The following is a 20437-nucleotide window of genomic DNA, read 5'->3' as shown; positions in this document are numbered from 1 at the left end:
TGCACGCATTGCATTGGAATTGTATTGTAGGATCATAGAGGAATTATACTACTGCCATTACCATACCTTGCATGCATTTAGCGAGGAACCTTTCAATTGCTCAAACATTGAAGACCCTCCTAGTAAGTAACTGCCAAATTGTAACTCCAATTCCCCTGTAAACCTCAACTAAACTCCATTAACTACAAGATACCAATCGACCCTCTTTCCCTTCATTTCATTTTCCCCTTAATTAGGCACTCTATAAATATGCATTTCAGCTAAACCTCTATTCATTCATTCATCTTATAAACCTCACAAAAGGCTTTTTGTATTCACTTTCTTCTATCATTGTCATAACTTGTGCTGTGTCCTCAAAATGGTTGTGACTTCAAAGAGAACCACTACAAAATCTTCTGTTAGTGCTAACCAACGTGATGAATCATCACTTTCATTAGTCCATGTTGAGCAAGCTCTACCCATTTCTGTTGTTGCACCAATTGTTTCATCATACAATGAAAAAATACGTCCAGTTCTCGATGCCCTTGAGAATCTAAGGCGTCTCAACATTGCCAAAGAAGGAATTCAGCTTCCAACAATTGTTGTTGTTGGAGATCAATCTTCAGGAAAGTCCAGTGTCCTTGAATCTTTAGCTGGTATCAGCTTGCCACGTGGACAAGGAATCTGCACGAGAGTACCCTTAATTATGCGCCTTCAGAATCATCCACTTTCAAAACCAGAACTCTTGTTAGAATTCAATGGCAAAACAGTTTTCACTGATGAAAAAGATGTTTCTGATGCAATAAACATAGCTACTGAGGAAATTGCTGGTTCTGCCAAAGGGATTTCCAACACTCCTTTGACATTGATTGTCAAGAAGAACGGTGTTCCTGATCTTACCATGGTTGATCTTCCAGGTATCACACGTGTACCTGTTCATGGTCAACCTGATAATATCTATGATCAGATTAAAGATATTATTATGGAGTATATAACTCCTGAAGAAAGTATTATCTCGAATGTCCTTTCTGCTACTGTTGATTTTACAACTTGTGAGTCTATTAGGATGTCACAAATGGTTGATAAAACTGGTTTGAGGACACTTGCTGTTGTCACAAAAGCCGATAAATCTCCTGAAGGATTGTTGGAGAAGGTTACCGCTGATGATGTTAACATCGGTCTAGGTTATGTCTGTGTGCGAAACCGAATTGGAGATGAGACCTATGAAGATGCTAGACTGGAAGAAGAAAAGCTGTTTGAGTCTCACTCACTTCTTTCTAAGATTGACAAAACCATTGTTGGTATTCCTGTTTTAGCTCAGAAGCTTGTTCAGGTTCAAGCTATGATTATCTCAAAAACTTTGCCAGAGATCATCAAGAAGATTAATGAGAAGCTTGCTTCTAATGCAAATGAGTTAGAGAATTTACCTGCTAATTTATCTTCTGTTGCTGATGCTATGACTGCTTTCATGCATATTCTTGGTTTGTCTAGAGATTCTCTCAAAAAGATTCTTCTCACAGGCGATTTCGAAGAGTACCCTGAGGACAAGCACATGCATTGCACTGCTCGATTAGTCGAGATGCTTAACTTATATGCAAGCGATCTTGAAAACTGTGCTGAAAGTGATGCGAAAAAGAATTTTCTTATGGAAGAGATTAAGGTGTTGGAAGAGGCCAAATGGATTGGTCTACCAAACTTCATGCCAAGAACTGCATTTTTGACAATACTGCAGAGAAAAGTTAAGGGCATTTCTTATATGCCAGTTAACTTTGTGGATAATGTTTGGAACTATCTTGAATCAGTTGTGATTTCTATTTTGAATCATCATTCTTCAAATTATTATCAGCTTCAGGTTTCCACTCGCAGAGCAGGCGAGAAATTGATTGCTAAGAAGAAGAAATGTTCAGTCCAACATGTGATGGAAGCTGTCGAGATGGAAAAACTGACAGATTACACTTGTAATCCTGAGTATTTGCTGGAGTATAATAGGCTGATAGCTCAACAAGAATCATTTGTGAAAGAAGTTCTGAACCCTGAAACAAACCCAACACATGTGAAGCTTGAAGGTGTTGGTGATATTGATGTTGTGAATCTGAGGAATTACCCTCATGTGCTATGTCAGGCTTTTGATTTGAAGGCTAGGATGATTGCTTATTGGAAGATTGTTTTAAGGAGGCTCATTGACAGCATAGCTCTGCATTTAATGTTGAGCATCAATGAACTGATTAACAATGATTTGCAGAAGGAGATTTGTAATGATCTTTTGTCTCCAAGTGGTGGTGGGATTGAGAGGCTGCTTGAAGAGTCTCCGTCTATTTCTGGAAAGAGGGAGAAGCTAAGTCGAAGTGTCAAAGTTCTTAGAGAAAGTAAGGAGACTGTTGCCAGAATTATGGACAGGATTGGAATCTATGATTAGAAGAAGTTCTGCTCAAGGTTTCATCAAGGCGTCATGGTTTTGGTTTGTTTGAATCTATCATGCTGGAGTCTTTTCTCATGAGTTTTTTTGTTTAAGAATAAATGTGGAATTGTATTCCCGGTTTATGGTTTTTGTTCATCTAAATTAATCGAGTTGTGTTGTTTTTGTTTTTCATTAACGTTTGCTTCCCTTAACGCAGTTTTATTGTCCTTACTTTCCATTTTGAATATTTTTGTCATGTTTTAGAGTATTTGGATTAACTTATTTTCAGACTTCATACGCTGCCTCGACAATAACTTGGCGATACTGGAACCAGTTTCTACTTGTTAAGTTTGCATGCTGGGTTATAATGATTAAATTTTAGTACTAAATACCAAAGATCTATAGCTATTTATTTTGGCTTACACAAACAATTGACATTTTTACTGTAACTTGTTCCATCAATTTGGACTTCTTACATATTAGGAAATTTGATAGCAAATCATATCTAAAACTTTGTAGTGCAATTCCCTACCACACCCTACACAAAAACATGTTGTAATTTGGACTAATTACAACGAGTAGTGTGTTTATTCGATTGTAAAGATGAATAGGATATTTTCAACCAAAAATTCATATTCGCAATCACTTGGGAGTCTAAGAGAGAGTCGCTTGCACATTGTTTTTACAAACCTATACAGTGAATGTGAGGCCTTAAGCCCCCTCAAACACCTACAATTGAATACAAAAAAAATAACCTTGTACTGCTGTACTCCCCATACAAGGATAATTAGAAATTTACATTAGAGTCTAGCTGTGAACTATCATATCATATGCAAATGAAGTGTTAAAAATGAAGCTAAATCTACAATCTACCAAAATATTTATCATTTTATGGTTTGGATTTCTGAAAGAATAAGAATCACCATGTCGTATTATGGTTCAGAGGATATCTCATGAATGTCATTGCCAAATGTTGAGGGAGTGCTATATGTACGCACTCCTGTTGAGCCGTCTGTTTGGCTTGTGCTTACACTATGACCTTCCTTGTTTTGATGGATGTCCCTCATGGATTTAAACCTTAAATCTTCACAGAAAGTATTACCTTCTGGGATAACATCTGGAATGCTCATTCTTCCTTCAAGCATGTTTACAACCTCAGACATAGTAGGCCTAAGTGATGGTGATGGATTCGTACATAAGAGAGCTACTCTCACTACATTTTTTGTTTCAGTTGGGTTTACCTCTGACCCTAATCTCTCATCAACCAGTTGCATAAAGTTTTCAGTCCGATCCAGATATAATGCCTGCAATGTTCATTTTTCTTATAATGCTTTTATGCGATGAAAATGTCAAATGTTTCCATTAGATAAGAGGTTGTATAGTAGAATACCTTATCTAAAAGGCAAACACAATTATCACTTGGCATGTAATTATTGTTACTCTTTCCACTAACAGTTTCCAAGACCACGACTCCAAAACTATAAACATCAACCTTGTAACTCAAGTAACCCCATAAAGCATATTCCGGAGCCATATATCCTCTGCAAAACATAGATTCTGATTCTTAGTTAGGAAAACATTAAGAGTTGCATTATCAAGGGAGAGAGAACTGACATTGTTCCCGCCACTCGTGTGGTGATATGGGTCTTTTCCTCTTCATCAAGCCTCGCCAACCCAAAATCAGATATTTTAGGATTTAAATTCCCATCCAGTAACACGTTATTAGCTTTGATATCTCGATGAACAATCTTGAGTCTCGATTCTTCGTGAAGAAATGAAAGACCTTTTGCTATGCCAATGCAGATCCTAAGCCTTGATGACCAGTCAAGTTTAAGCTGATTTTCTGAACATATAGAATGAGCAAAAAGAAGTTATGGTTGCATTAATGAGTCGTTATCAAAATTCATAAATTTCTAATTCACCTACTTCTAATGTGATAATATTGGGGTATATGAAAGGAAATTAAAAAAGTAAACAGTCTATCAAGAGTATAATGTTCCAAAAAGATAGTACTTTTTAAATCAATTTGTCTAGAAAAAATGGGGAAAGAAAAATCAACCGGCATTCACTCCTTGTATAGTTGTTATTAAGATTTATCAGATTTCATAGTAATCTCTCATAAATGACCATTGGCAATTTATCTTACAGAACATGTAATAATTAACAAGGCAAAAGACACATAATAGTTGAACATATGTGTAAAAACTCACGGAATAAAGCACGGGCCAGGCTATTATTTTCCATGTACTCATACACCAATATTAATTGATCCCCTTCAATGCAGCATCCATGAAGTTTCACAAGATTAGGATGTTGTAAACAAGATATCATGCCTATCTCGTTTAAAAATTCACGGTTTCCCTGCCGGGACTTCGAGGAGAGTTGTTTGACTGCTACCCATGTACCATCATATAGTTGACCCTGTAATTCAACAGAACTCTACACGCTGGAGATAAACAGAATTTTTTATGCTTGGAAGAAGGTAGTGCTTTCATTCTAATACCTTGTAGACAGAACCAAAACCACCTTCCCCAACCTTATTAGCAGGACTGAATCCATCCGTGGCGGCTCTAATTTGTTTTAAAGTAAATGTTCTCATCTGAAAATCTTGCCCTTTAATAACTGTCCAATAAATATAAAAAAAAAAATAAGTATCTGAGGGATAATCAGGTTTATTCTATGTAGATAGTTGACTGGAGTTTAAAGAAAAATGCATAACATATATACACTGTATAGAGGTTGATATAAGTACATGCTTTTGTTACGTGTCAATTTACGTAGAAATGCTTGTTAATTTTTTGAGAGGAAGAAATGCTTGTTAATTTAAAACGCGCTAACTTAAGATAAATTATTTATATGCTTGAAACTAATATAAACTAGTATCTCCTATTCTCCCTGAAAGGTTGTTGGATCCAAGAAACTCACCTTTTTGTCTTCTAATTATTCCTTTGGTGTAGCCTTTCCTCCACAAAATGCCTACCACAATAAGGACTAAGCACAGAGCTGTAACTCCAAATCCTACTCCAACAACAATTTTATGCCTTCCATTTTTTTGATCTGAACAATGTTTAGAATCTGGAATAAAAAAAAAACACGAGAGCTCTTATGGTTATCCAAAAAATAAACAATAGAATGGTACAGAACATTTAAGTCACAACCGCAACTTTTAGACATCAAGTTTCGATCAAATGCATAAGAAAGGAATTTAAACTTTGCTTAGCCATGTTATATTAGTAGAAGACTTCCCACAGATAGAGAATCAAGTTTACATGCTGAAGTCCCATATATTACACAAAATACCAACAATTTGAGATAAGGACCATTGCATGCCGTTTGAATGCTATTCATAAAAAAAAAAAAAGAACTCTAAGCTACTCTGCCGTATACCAAGGCCTGGATGAAATGGAAAGATTAATCAACAAATTTATGATCCATTTATATGCATAAGGATGGTAGTGGAGAATGTGAGAGGAGTCATATTAGCATGCCTTTAATTATGTATACAGCTTGTTTGAATTGCATAGATAACTATGCATAATACAGCATCATTTTGAAGTTGAATGTTCCAATATCCCTTAAAAATAATTGAAATATGTAAAATGATCCAAGCAGTTAGTAATTAGGATGTTATCTTGTGATAAAATGAGTACCAAATATTCACCCCACATTAATATGCCAATTCACAAGTTAAAGTATGATATGACTCACCAGAAACAATAGAGAAAGCCGATATAAGGGGACCATAAACTCCACTAACAGGAATCCTTGTAGTCCCCTTGCCAGCCCAGTATAATCGAATCTCCAGAATACCGTCTGTAACAGTCACATTATATACTGATAATATACGCGGTTTTTGAGCAAGGTGTGATTCATTTTCAATATTATAATCCTTCTGAACCAATCTTCCCTGGAACAAATTTTTACCGTTAAATCCTGAATTGGCCAAACAAAAAAAACAATACTTTCTTTGTTTTGATTAATACCTGAATATAGATATCAAATAAGCGCTTCCCAAGGCTTTTATATGTCCTATCATTTGTAAATTGTATTTCTGCAAAGTGGAGGCGCACAGTATATTTCCCATTTTCCAAGCAATAGTGAAAATAAGTAAGTGAAATGGGAGAGGCACGAGCCGTTGTATATAATTCCGGCATATTTGAAGATGACAGAGATCTGGAGTAACGTGTATTTTGATAATCACCATCATCCATGAAGTCTCCAGTACTACTAAACCCCCAGTGATTTTCAGAATCATCGTAATATTTAGCAGCACCACCGACCACATCTCCATCTCCAATATAGAGGATATTTTCACCATTTTCCTTCACCTGTATATCCTTTCCACCACAATTAACATGCAAACAACTTGAATCTGAAATGACATAAAAATAAAGTTAGTTGTCAAAAAATTCAAAGAAAAATGAAGTTAGAAAGAAAAAAAAATCACACGTTTGTGCGTCAACCATGATGCCACTTATAAGATTTTGTGCAACAACCACGATGCCACTTCCAAGATGATCATCATATACTATTTATTTTTTATAACTCAAATCTCAAATCAGCTCATAGGTTTAAGATATGAAATAGCAGCAGGTCTACGTTTTGTCATGTTCAATATTTTTAGCTCGGCCGCATATGATTTCTACAAAATTTCTTCACGGTTTCAATTCCAAACTCTAATTATAATGTTTAATAGGTTTAACCTTGAGATCATGCTGCGTGTTAAATTACTTCACCAATTAACATGGTTGCACTTGATTTATTTACTCCAGAATGAAACAATTATTTTTTGTTTGTAACGGCTGCGGTAATTTTGATTATTTGGTTCGTTCAAATCTTGGCAAAAAACTTTTGTTTAGAATTATTGATCAATTTTGTTTTCTTGCTTTCTCAATTTATTATCAAAGTAAACTAGAATTTTCTAAAAATCTATAAGCCTCTATTCATAGTTTTAATAAATTTCTCAACAATTGTTTGGTACTTGAGCAGCAGCCTTTGTCACTCTTTGATCCTTTTTAATAGATCCATATCTAGTTGGAAATTGCTTACTAAAAGTGCTAATTTGAATAAATATTATTATCACAATCAGCCTGCACAATAATTCAGGTATGAATGCACATTACTCTACCTCTCTATGAAATCCAGTTAATTCTCATTAGTATCATTGTTATTATTACTTTTATAACTATCATCATTGGTGTCCTTGTTATTTGGATATAAGAGAATTGCCAGAAGATGATATATAGTCTCAGATTTTATTTTGAAATATACACACTTTGGATCTACTTGAGAGCTATGAAAAAATTCAACCAACAAGAGGAGCTCAAATCATCACCATCATAGTCATTCTTATGAACAGGCGGAGATAAATTCATTATGGATTCCCTCGATGCCAACTTGGAAGAATGGTTTTACTTTTCATATCCTTCTTATTTTGCTATACTTTAAATTTTTGTGCTTAATATATTGTGAGACAATATATTTCCACTTGTTGGATAAGTAATGCTAGGAAAGAATTAAGAAATTGTATATTTAAGAACTGACATAACTGTAGTTAATTGGAAGAGTATAGAAAATAGTAAATCTGTAAGTCATTCATGGCCACTGGAATTCAATAATAATATTATTTATTTATTATTTGTGATATTATGAGTTTCAACGATTGATTTGAAAGTAACTAACATGATTTGTTCGAGTATGTATGTAATATCTTTGTAAAGAGAATTTTACGAATTAACAAGAGGGGCAAGAACTTCAACGAACCAAGGGAACACTGCACAACCGTAACAATGTCACTCGAGACTCAGAGAGAAAAATAACGTTCAGGTTTTATCTTTCCGATCTTTACGCGTAGGACAATTGTATATTGGGAACTGACTTATTCTTCGATAGCCTATTATATTTTTGTTTTTACTCGGATTGGCGAACAGATAGGATAATGGGCGAGTTAGTTCCAATTTCTTATTATGAGAGAAAAGACCACAACAAATAAGAAAAATAGGTAGAAGAAATAAGGCGAGTATTTACACTTTTGATTTGAAGAAATTATTTTGAGAAAATATACTGTTAGATTTGAAGAAAATTTATCGTCGAATATATTTTGAGAAAATATACTGTTTGATTTGAAGAAAATTTATTGTCGAATATATTTTGAGAAAATATACTGTTTGATTTGAAGAAAATTTATTGTCGAGGATATTTTGAGAAAATATCGGTTAGATTTGAAGAAAATTTATTATCAAATACGAGCTAAATAAAAGAAGACAAAGAATAGTTAGTTTTGAGGAAGTATGATTGCATATGATTAAAGGACTCGTTTATTTATGATACTGATGACTTTGGAAGTTTGGAGAAATTGTTATATTTCAGATAAATCAAGGTTGGGATATTAATAAGCCCGCCCAGGAGCTAGATGAATGAAAGGATAGAACTCGCCAATCAACACGCCATAATTAAACGAGCATGGAAGCAACAGTCCCGCCATTGAAAACATACAGATGAAATGCGGAAAAAAGAAGACAATCGACTGTCCGACCGGTTCTAGGCGGCCCGATATTCAAATCGACTGTCCGACCTGTTAAAGGCGGCCCGATATATTCAAATCGACTGTCCGACCGGTTCTAGGCGGCCCGACATTCAAATCGACTGTCCGACCTGTTAAAGGCGGCCCCCGATATATTCAAATCGACTGTCCGACCGGTTCTAGGCGGCCCGATATTCAAATCGACTGTCCGACCTGTTAAAGGCGGCCCGATATTTTCAAATCGACTGTCCGACCGGTTCTAGGCGGCCCGATATTCAAATCGACTGTCCGACCTGATAAAGGCGGCCCAATATTTTTAAATCAACAAGAGCGCCCATGAAAGGGTTAATTCTTTTTAAGAGCTCTAACTCGGCGACCCCGTGAAAGGGAGAAAAGAAGATGATTCCTAAAAAGAAATCAAAGAATTGTACTATCAAGAGCTGATAGGCAATGTCTTATTATCATAGCAAACAAACGTTTATTGTATGAGCAAATTGCCTTTAAAGGTTTAACTTCATTAAAAGTTAAAAAGAACGAATCAAAAAAGGCCCTTGTTAAGGAAATTAGGCCAAGTATTCAGTTCAAAGTATAAATTGATCAAAGAAAACAGGAAACTTCCAAGGAAATTACGATGGAAAGATGCATAAGTTACTCGTCAAAATCAAAAAAGTGTTTGCCAAAAAAAAAAGGCAGGCATTAAAAAACATTAGAACGCCAGTAATATCATTGTACAACTAAAGCACCACGCCTTGTACCAAGACTTGTGCTTGGGGGCTGTGGACCGTCATAATATTCCTAAGGACCTAAAAGGGGTTCTCCCAAAGATCTGTAGGTTCCAAGGGCGCTCTCCTAAAACACGTCGCCCCTAGGAACCCCAAAACTTGCCTAAAATCTTTTCTTCAGCTCTAAAGCACCACGCCTTGTACCAAGACTTGTGCTTGGGGGCTGTGGACCGTCATAATATTCCTAAGGATCTAAAAGACCTCCAAAAGGGCTTCTTAGACCTTCAGAAAGGACTCGGCGCCCTTGAAGAAAGCCCAAAGGCCCAAGGCGCATGATTCCCAGATAGCCGCCTTACTAAAACTCTAGAACCTTCTAGAGATCGCCCAAAATACCTAAATACCCCTATTACTTGGAGACTAAGCAATCAAAACCCAAGCCCATAGAGGGCTATAAATATCACCCTTGAGAACACTCTCAGGCATGGAATTATCAGTCTAAACCCTAATAGACGATTCTTAACCCTAGAATCATTATTATACTTTTTTGCAAGTACAATATTCATATAGCAGTAAAATATATACTTATACTTACATCTAGGACATTTGAAATTATTTGAACATGGAAGCATCCCCTGTCTTTCAAGAATCAAGGAAAACGGTGAATCAGTGATATCACTAGTTGAACTCCAATTTTCAACATACTTTACTCAAATAATTAGAACAAAGGAAAAATTCAAATATTGGGTCTTACAATGCATTGGTCCCTAAGGAGCTCCGGAACAAGTTTAGGTTTAAGTTCCTGATTCAGTTAATCAAGGTGAAATAATCATCAGTTTTACAACAACGTCAAACTTGAAAACACTGAGGAATAACAATAATGTTATTTATACACCATTTTCATTACACTGTATTTATACCACTTCCCAGTAAGATAATAAACACAAACTTTCTGTATCTTTATTAGCCCAAACTAGAAAAAAGTGTGAAGTGTAAGAATCATGGTGTATAAATAACCAAAATCCTACGAATAATTACTGCAAAAGACCGTGTTCGTACAGGTAGTCTCCACATGCAGATTTCCCAGGTCCTTGATATGTAAAGTTGTTGTAAGAAAGATCACTGCACCCAAATATATATATATATATATATAATATTATCAGCAGTCAAACGATTAACTAATGATGGACGGAACACACTTCATTTTGAGCAGTAAATGATAGTACTTTGCAATGTTGAAGTTGAAATGGTTGAGGTAAGAAACGTACACATTGCTTCCAGACATCAAGATTGAGTCGGCTACATTACCACTTAGCTTGTTGCCAGTTAGGAAGCTGAAAAGAAGAAATTGAAAATTGTTTACAACTGCAACACTTCAACTCCGAGGCAATAGAAGGGAACATTAGGGTATATCCCTGTACACATGGTTTTGTCTAAAAAAAAGGCTCAACTCCATAGTAAATTTTAAAATAATACCTCTTCTAACTCTCGGGAACTGTGATATAACTGACATAACAGAATGTGCTGACTAAGCATATTCGATTATTATAGTCACTACTTATTCAACTGAACACACTGATGCATGTAAATATGCATACATGGTACAACTGTTACTCCAATAGAATACAATATATTTCAAAATTTAGAGAATTGCACTTACAGAAATCTCAAATGTCCCACATGTACAATTGCTGGTATTTCCCCAAACAAGTTATTGAAACTGAGATCCCTATATAAGTTGAAGAAATAGTATAAACTAACATTTTTAACCAATATATGTTTGTGCCTTTGTACATATTGTGCGTGTTTAAGAAACTAATGGTATTTGTGATTGCACATATGACAAGAATTGAAAAACAAACTAGGCATATAAAATTCAAATGTATGACTTACAACATTCCCAATTGCTTCATTGTCCAGAAATAGCTAGGAACCTCTCCAGTGATATTGCAATTCCTCAAAATCCTAAATTAAAAATCCTGAATTACTATATATTAAACAATAGCAGATAAAATGTACCAACTGATTTTTAACATAAAACCGAACATACAATCTTATCATTCCAGTCATGTTGCTTAAAATAGGAAAATTCTGACTTGGACCATTTATGTCGCTAATCTTCCTGTATCATAATTGCCATGTGAGTTAATATACAAAAAAAGTGAAGAGACTAGTAAAAAAAATTAGCAGGCCTTTCACTTACAGTTGAGATACATTAGACAAAAGAGATATATTTGATGGAATAGGTCCCTCCAATCCACTTCCAAGCATTTCTCTTCATTAATGTAGATTGTAATGAGAATGTCCATCTTAAAATAAACATATGGTAGGCTTATCTATTGCCTAAAGTTACAAGCACATTTGAAGATTTATTAAAAACAAGAAAAAAAAGAGATTGCAATCTCACAATCTTTGAAGTTGTTTCCAATTCTGTATGAAGCTAGGTATTTTTCCATTGAAACTATTATCACTTATCCTACTGCAATGCACCAAAAATTGGTATTCATCAGGGAAAGTGTCGGTAATAATAGTACTTTCTACGTAAAACAGTTCATCAGAACTTACAAATCTATCAAACTCTGTAACTGAGCAAATGTCCCTGGTAAGTTCCCAGACAATTGATTGGATGATAAAATCCTGCACAGGTAATGTTGCATATAAAAATCACCAGATACATACCGTTTGATTTTCAAATATGTTAAAATGAAGCATGACACAGACAGTCGGACACCAGACACGACGCTGATATTTAAACACTATTAACAAATTATGAAAATGAAAGTGATTGTATATAACCACATGTACCGGTATCGTGTCAGTGTCAAATACTGAAGTGTTTGTGCTACATATACTTATAGCAATAAAGCACGTGAATCTTGGATATCATTTTCTTACAAAGTCTGCAGGTTAAATAGAACTCCAAGTTCAGAGGGAACAAGACCAGAAAATTGGTTTGCTTCAAGGTTCCTGATTTGAGGCCAGAATATGAGAATGAAAATTTAAATATATCCACAAAAAATAAAATAAATGCACTATAAATCAATAACATTTAAAGAATTTTAGATAGGTATGTGATAAGTCGATAAACAAGTAGTTTGATAACCGAAGGTATCAATCAGATCAGAACCATATTGCAATATACATTACACAAGTAATATATAGCCAGAAACATAATTTCACAATTGAATATTGAACTTTGACCAACATAAATTTTCAGAGTATTTTTAAAAAGAAATTATGAGAAAAATTAATTTATAAACTTACAGGTATCTTAGAGTGGTAATATTTCCCAATTCCTTAGGAATCTCCCCTGATAAACGATTAACAAATAGCGAGCTGCATAACACGGTGTATTTATTTAATACAAAAGGCAAAGTAACTAAATGAAAACTTCAATTGGTTTATAAAGAACTTACATTGAAGTTAGTTCGGTTGAAGCCCATTCCTTCGGGATTGTACCATTTAGGTAGTTTAACGCAAAATCACTACAATGAGAACACATTTCATTTCAACCAACAAGGCGACTTAATCAACCAATATGAAAACAAAAGTACATTGAAGCAAAACAGCCAGAAAAGTAGAAACAAATTTTTAACTTTAAACTACTAGTAGAGAAGTTGTAAGGTGTTCATAGTTCTTACACTTCTTTGAGGTATGGAAGTTTAACCAGTTGAGGTGGAAGCGTGCCGGGAAGGTTGTACTCCTTGAATGATCTGGAAAATGGAAGAAAAAAAAAGTTAGGCACAACCTATATCAACTATACGAAAATTAAAGATTTATATAAAATCTAACTATATCATAGAATCTAAGATAGGAGATAAGATAAAGAGATGTTTACATCCTTACTACGTGACAAAATGTGTCATTTTCAGAAGAGCAATCACAACCAATGCTGCTTTGAGATCCTTCAGGTGGCTCTTGTGTTAAACCAAGCATTTTAATTTCGCATGAATCACCATCAAATTTCCAATAGTTTGAACCCATTGTCCTAGTTATTTCTTCAAGAGCATCAACTGATAACATTTCAGGACATCATAATTATAAGTTACAATAAATTATAAGCTATAACAAATAAAGTTGTAGGTGTAAGAAAACAAAAAAAATTAGCATAGGTTCCAAGTTTTTATTCGTTTTTATATGGATCAAGATGTATGATTCTTAACAAGGTACTATAACACTAAAATGGAAAAGTGATTCTTACTCTCTTGCTGAGGAAGTTTAGATTCTGCATAATCCAAGGAACAGAAACAAATAAATGCAATGATTGAGAAAGCGAAGAAAATCTTAGATAGCATCCTCAAAGACAGAACCAGCACACAGAATCCTATGTTTGGCTGTTTTGTCTTCAAAAAAACTTCATCATTTTGGATATGAGCTGATAAAATTGGCAAGATGATAGAGAGTATATGCATGTACTGTTGTACTTTTTTCCACTAAATTTTCAATGGTGGACAACTAAAAGCACTCAGACATTATTATTTTAGGACACTTATTCCATGACACTATTACACAGATAAATATCTTGGGACCACAAAAAATTTCATAAAAATAAAATAAAAAATCTCAAACTATCCACTTCTTAGATTTAATACCAGAATTGTTATATTAAAAAAAGTATAAACCAAAATACTTCATTTTTCACACGCACAAATGTTTCTATTATTATACACGTGTAAAATATAATAGAGAATATACATTGATCATTCTTTGTTAATATATAATTATAAAGATTTAAATAAAACAATGGTAATGATCAAAGCACAAAGTGTTGAGTTTTGTATAAGTCATAATCTATTTTTATTTATATATTATATTATTATCAACCCAAAATTTTGTTAAAAACTCGCATCAAATTTTGTCTATTATTGATTGATTAAGTATTTTCTCTTTCATTACTATCATCCAAAAAATTATCATTTTTAAGTCTAATTCATCATGAGTCAACTCTTTTTCTAAGGATGAGATAACTCTATCATCAACCATAAGTTTATTCAAGATATATTTTAGATGTTTAGAAAATGTTTAGTAGTGCTTTATTATTAGTCAAAATTATATATGTGGCTTCATGTATTAGACATATTGACTCTAAAACGAAACCAAGTTAGATAATCAATTGATTTAAATAGAATTTAAAAATCATACACTTCATTAAACAATAATAATCTATTTATTTTTCACACATTAATAACAATTTGTTGTGCACGTATTGCTAATCTTAATTTTTTGTCTTCTTTGAAACCTTTTTCTAAAATGAATTGCACGTCTCTAATAACAATATCGACTTTAATTTAACTTTGAAAAAAAATGTTACAAATTTGACTCTATCAAGCAGAAGACAAAAATAACCATACAGAGCTTAATTGGCTTTTCCAAAATAATACTGTAGTTATTTCAAGATCAGGATGAAATCAAACTATGGACAACCTATATATAAAACCATTAGTAAAAAATTAAAACTAATATAAAACCTAAACAACTTTTATTTGGCTGCCCCATATGTTTAACCAATCAGTTGAATGTCTTAATATAATATTATTTTCATGCATGCATGCATCAGACATGTGTGGTTCGCACCAGTTGTGCTTAATTAAAACATGTCGAAGATGCATTAATTTGGAACCAATCACTCTAAATCATAGAACAGTTAATATTGACTAATGCTAATAACACACTAACCACGTTATTGTTGAAGCGACGGCTTGCTGTTCAATATTGAGTCAATGACAAAAAAAGGAAGCCAATAATTTATTATTTTAATCATAAAATTATTCCACGAACCTTTAAAATGTGAGACTGTTAGGCTCTTTTATGTTTGGACTATATGAAGAAAATAATAGGTTTCTAAGACTAAGAAAGGATGAAGAGAAACTACAAAATAAAATAAAAATCTCTTTATTTATTTCTTGGATAATTTAACAATGTCTTAATGAAACTACATATATAATGTTAATAGTATAGATAGATAGATAGATAATTTAGTAAAGATTGATAACTGCGTGAATATTATTGAATTCCTTGATTAGGAGGAATCGATACAATTACATGTATATATATATACAATGTGTAAGCTATGGAATTGGTGGGAAATAGCTAAACCAATTAACGGTGTCATAATCGGTCTTTATTACCTTTTTAAGGAACTATTTAAAATTTAAAAAGTTAAAGAATTTAAAATAAATGCATTAAATTAACAACGTAAACGATCTATTTGAAACTTAAAAAAACTTAAGATCTATTTAAAACTTAAAAACTAACCTCATATTTTTACCAAACTAAAAGGAACAAAAGAGGTATTTTACCAAAAAAAAAAATTAAACAACTAATTATACTAACATATAATTGAGTTTGTTAGTGACTAATTGTAGTTAACTTGTGTCATAAAGAATTCATCCTAATACCCTCGATTTAGCTGGTGAAGAAGGTTCATGGAAGAATGTGAAAAAATGTGTGATGTAATTTTTCGTGAACTCTGTGACGATCAATGTCGATGTGCTTTGTTCATGAAATGTAGGATTGGAAGTAACGTGACATGCAAACTAACTATCACAATAGAGAAAAGGTGCAAGAGTAAAACAAACATGGATATAAGCATGGCAACAAAACTCATACTTGCGAGTACCTACCTGAACCAAACTTAATTTGACAGGGTTTTTTTAACTTTGACTGGATTTGAGTATGGTTAAGATTACATGTATGTGACAGGTGAGAGGGATATAAGTACTCACCCCGAACCCATACCTAAACATGTCCCGAATGTAAAAAATCAATTTACTATCCCTTTTATATAAATAGAAACCCAACCCTAAATCATTTCACTCACACAGTCAAAGTCTCGGTCTTTCAGATGACACTCACTTATCATAGTCCTCCCTTTTCTCCTTCCATATCTCACACTCTAGGTCTCTCTCTTCTCAATCACCATAATTATTGTTCGTTATCATCTATTTGTTGGATAATGTATTACGACATTGAACCCAAGGCTGAAAAAATACTTTTATTTTTATTAAAAAAAAATTATCTATTGTGGGATGGGGATAATATGTAAAAAAATGTACTATGAATCTCATAAACAATGAATGATGTGTTTTTCTTATGAAATCTTATTTTCTAAAATATAAATGTCGACGAATAACTATTTATTTCATAAAATTGATCGTTAATTTATATATTTAGGAAGCAAGAGTACCAGTACACCTCAATTTATGAGGGTACAATAGAAGTTCACTTAAAAAAAATGTCTTGTCATTAATTTTTTATCGATTTAAACTCACCCTTAGTTTGTTTGTTTTTTTGTTAAGTAATCTAATGACTGAAGCTCACACATTTAAATATAGAGAAGTGAGGTGTATGGAGTTCGAATACCAACCCTTATACATAATATACAACGTCCCTACCGATTGAGCTAACCTTACGGCTATGTTTGGATTGGTGATATGTGATGGAATGGAGTGGTATATAATTATATTTCATTGTTTGGATTTGCAAAAAGTGAATGGAGTGGCATGTCTGAATCAAATTAGGATGCTAAACTCTTTAAATGTTTTAACGGTTGAAGGCAATAAAGTTTTAGTAGTAATATCTTTATAATAATAGTATTTTTTTAATAAAAATATGATTTTGTCACATCATAACATATCAAAACAATGGAATGGAATCTTTGTTCCATTCCATTCCGCTCCGTTCTGTTATGGACACACAACATTAGTTTCTTTAACATGAATAAAATGTTTTCCTTAAAAAAAAAAAGAATAAAATGTTTATTTTAACATGAATATATATTATTATTTTTTTTGTAAATGTAATTTTTATTTTTGAAACATACCTTTCTTTTCTAGAAGGCAAATTATGAATTCCATATTCCTTTTTCCCATACTCTTCCTTCCCCTCAAAAAAATATTCGTTTTTCCCACGCTCCATCTCTTTCTACCGTAAACCTTCAAAAATTCACAACCGTTCAAACTAACTTCACATTCTTCATTTTAATTCAATTCAATGGACACAAACCCACAAAAAGACGACATTTTCTTCGACGCCTTTCACAAATGCCCCTTCCACCATTGCTCTGCCACCGACGACCATACCATGCCGGAATCTCCTCCCTCCTCTTCCGGTCCAGTCCACCCAGACACACCACCCTCTTCACCTTCCTCCGCCACTATCCGCCGCCGTTCAATTCGCCGACGATCACCGGAAAATGAATTATCAGAAACTATTTCCAGTAGCACCAATTCGACCAGCGGTGATAAAATTAAGAGTCAAAATCCTTCAATTTTGAAGGAAAGTGAGAATTTTCCCGAGAAAGGGAAAGTTGAAGAAGAGAGGAATGAGGAATCGACGTTAACTACAGCTACACATGATGAACCATTCGGTGATTCAGCTGACTCGTTGGGTGAACTCAACGATTCACCATCGAATTCGCTTGATTATGCAACTGGATTAGTGATTAGAGCAATCATGTTTCAAGTTAGGGTTTTCATTATGTTAGTTAAGTGTCCAATTTTATTGATGCTTTATACTTGTATGTTTTTTGTAGATCCATTTGGAACAATAAGAAAAGGGAGAGTTTTTTCTATGTGGGTATTGGATAGGGTTAGGTATTGTGTTTGTGAGTTCATTGGTCCTTCAGCATTGGGATGGTTCAATGAACATAAGTCATTTTGGAATGTTGCATTTCGATGTGGATGGGGATTTTTGTGGTCAATCTATGTTTGTTGTATTTTGTTTACACTTTTGGTTTCTGCACTTGTGTTTAGTGGGTTTTTGGTTAAGGGTTTGGTGGAAAAGCCATTTCAGATGAAGCAGGTGTTGAATTTTGATTATACTAAACACAGTCCTGTTGCATTTGTTCCTATAATATCGTGTTCTGGTGTTGGTGGCGATCGTCGTTTTGATGAGAGCGGCGGCATTGGTGTTGATAGATGGGTGAATAAAAGGGTTATCCCTTCTAAACAAAAAGTGCAGCTCACTGTTTCATTGCTAGTGCCTGAGTCAGGATACAACACTAAACTTGGTGTCTTTCAGGTACCTTACCTAGCTATATGACTCATTTTAGTCTAAAGAACCCTTAGCTTGACATGGTTTTATATTCTTTACCTTGTTTATGTTAAATAGTGTATGCTTTTGAAGATATTAGTTCTATATGGCAACTTCAAAGGTTTGAGCGGTAATTTGGTGCTAGTTCCAACTGGCAACTCCCAGTGTTATATTAATGCTATTTGGTGTGAGGGAAATTTTTTGTCAAACCAACGAATGCCGATGTGTTAAAAGTTGGGTGGATGTAACTCCCGGTTTTAGTGGAATAAAACAGTAGTGGTTGTATAAAAATTGGCTAAGCAATTGCCACGTCCCTCGTTTACTTTCGTTTCTTCCCACAAAGCATTTTCCTTAATATTGTGTGCTTAAATGAGATGTTATGTACAACTGTACATGATTTTAGAATTTCACAAATTAGTTTCCTTTGAAAGGAGGTCAAAGCATCCCTCGGTCATTCGAGTGCATGTTTGGATTAGTGGCTTGACAGAATCACCTTTTGTCACCGTGATTATGGCAAAAGCTACGCTTTGAAGCTTCAACAAAATCACGGTGCTATTGTGAGCTTGTCAAACTCACCATTATTCAAAATATTAACTCACTTGAAAAGAATTCAACTGGATAATAGCCCTATTCTTGGTTCCCTTTTTCAATGATGTATGCTAAATTGCTTTTGATGTGAAGGCCGTGTTGGTCTGTTGCAAACTGAGATGTTTAGTAATGCCTTTAACTGAAGTATTTCTTTGACATGTCATTTCTGTGTATCTGCTTTATTTCCTACCATTATGGTGTTGATGCTTTAAAATAACAGTTAGGTTTATTAAGCAAAGGGGATCAAATGTACTTGTGGATTGTTAATTAATCATGGTTTCTTTGAGTGTATATAGGCGTGTCTGTTAAAATTGTCATTTCCTGCTTAAGGAACTTGGATTACAATAAATAAAAATTGCAGTCATAATTTCTCGTGGCTTGCTAATGAGTTATTCTTTGACTTGTTTTTTATAGATCAGGGTAGACTTCTTATCTTCTAACGGTAAAACAATTGGAAGTTCGAGACAACCTTGCATGCTACGATTCAGAAGTGAGCCTATCCGCCTAATTACAACTTTCCTCAAGATTGTTCCTCTTCTTACTGGTTATATATCAGAGACCCAGACTCTGGATGCCAAGATGAGTGATTTTGTTGAAGGGGATATTCCCACTTCATGCTTAAAAGTAACCCTTGAGCAGCGAGCAGAATATCTACCCGGTGCTGGTATTCCTCAAATATACGATTCATCTATATTTGTCGAATCAGAACTTCCTTTAATCAAGAGGATTTTATGGTATTGGAAGATGAGTTTATTTATATGGATTGCAATGATGGCATTTGTGACGGAGCTGCTTTTTGTTCTAGTGTGTTGTTGGCCTATGATTATTCCTAGAACCAGGCAAAGGAGTGGTTCTGCTTGCAGTACAAGCACCCAAAACAATCTTCAGGCACCAAGTTGAGTCTAGTTCTTCTTACATGTAAATCCATGTTTTGTTTAGTGAGGTATCCTAACATAAATTCTTTTATGCTTCATATCTTTTTATTTTTTAAATTTCCTTCCCAATCACTCTGTACATGTTTGATTTCACACTATGTATAATATATCTAGATGCAAACCTGCATAATGTGCAGGTGTGTGTGTGATTTGTACTTTGGCGTTCAATAGTTTTGATGCCAAGAAAGAGAATAATGAATTGGTTTCACAAATTTCTTTGTACATGAAAAAATGAAAACAAGATCTAAGTTGCTTCTCTAAA

The 20437-nt window shown here is 33.9% G+C and overlaps 3 protein-coding genes across 5 annotated transcripts; 2 read left to right on the top strand and 1 right to left on the bottom strand.

Annotated features, from left to right (window-relative positions):
* Window positions 1-76: 76 nt before the first annotated feature.
* On the top strand, window positions 77-2547 carry LOC11419980 (dynamin-related protein 4C). Its single transcript, XM_003629819.2, has one exon. The coding sequence runs from the start codon at window positions 359-361 to the stop codon at window positions 2393-2395; it is 2037 nt and encodes a 678-aa protein (XP_003629867.1). The 5' UTR covers window positions 77-358; the 3' UTR covers window positions 2396-2547.
* A 428-nt stretch (window positions 2548-2975) lies between these two features.
* On the bottom strand, window positions 2976-14089 carry LOC11406167 (probable LRR receptor-like serine/threonine-protein kinase RFK1). 3 transcript variants are annotated; one of them, XM_024772030.2, is made up of 24 exons: window positions 13821-14089; window positions 13458-13632; window positions 13261-13332; window positions 13036-13104; window positions 12884-12955; window positions 12515-12586; window positions 12185-12256; window positions 12027-12098; window positions 11823-11894; window positions 11670-11741; window positions 11513-11584; window positions 11280-11348; window positions 10888-10953; window positions 10679-10741; window positions 10374-10421; window positions 10215-10258; window positions 6361-6749; window positions 6086-6284; window positions 5303-5452; window positions 4881-4999; window positions 4588-4798; window positions 3992-4220; window positions 3768-3918; window positions 2976-3681 (listed from the first exon to the last, which is right to left on the bottom strand). In XM_024772030.2, the coding sequence occupies exons 1-24, from the start codon at window positions 14029-14031 to the stop codon at window positions 3310-3312; spliced, it is 3141 nt and encodes a 1046-aa protein (XP_024627798.1). In that variant the 5' UTR covers window positions 14032-14089; the 3' UTR covers window positions 2976-3309. The 3 variants fall into 3 exon arrangements, with proteins under 3 accessions (XP_024627798.1, XP_039685230.1, XP_039685231.1); XM_039829296.1 differs by lacking the exon at window positions 11280-11348; XM_039829297.1 differs by lacking the exon at window positions 12515-12586.
* A 3376-nt stretch (window positions 14090-17465) lies between these two features.
* Window positions 17466-20437, top strand: LOC11411390 (seipin-2). Its single transcript, XM_003629817.4, has 2 exons — window positions 17466-18640; window positions 19655-20437. Exons 1-2 carry the CDS (start codon window positions 17612-17614, stop codon window positions 20138-20140), a joined length of 1515 nt encoding a protein of 504 aa, XP_003629865.2. The 5' UTR covers window positions 17466-17611; the 3' UTR covers window positions 20141-20437.

Source organism: Medicago truncatula, chromosome 8 (genome assembly GCF_003473485.1).
Source record: "Medicago truncatula cultivar Jemalong A17 chromosome 8, MtrunA17r5.0-ANR, whole genome shotgun sequence".
Taxonomy (NCBI): domain Eukaryota; kingdom Viridiplantae; phylum Streptophyta; class Magnoliopsida; order Fabales; family Fabaceae; genus Medicago; species Medicago truncatula.
Note: the sequence above shows the minus strand (reverse complement) of the source record. Positions and strands in the feature narration are given on the sequence as shown.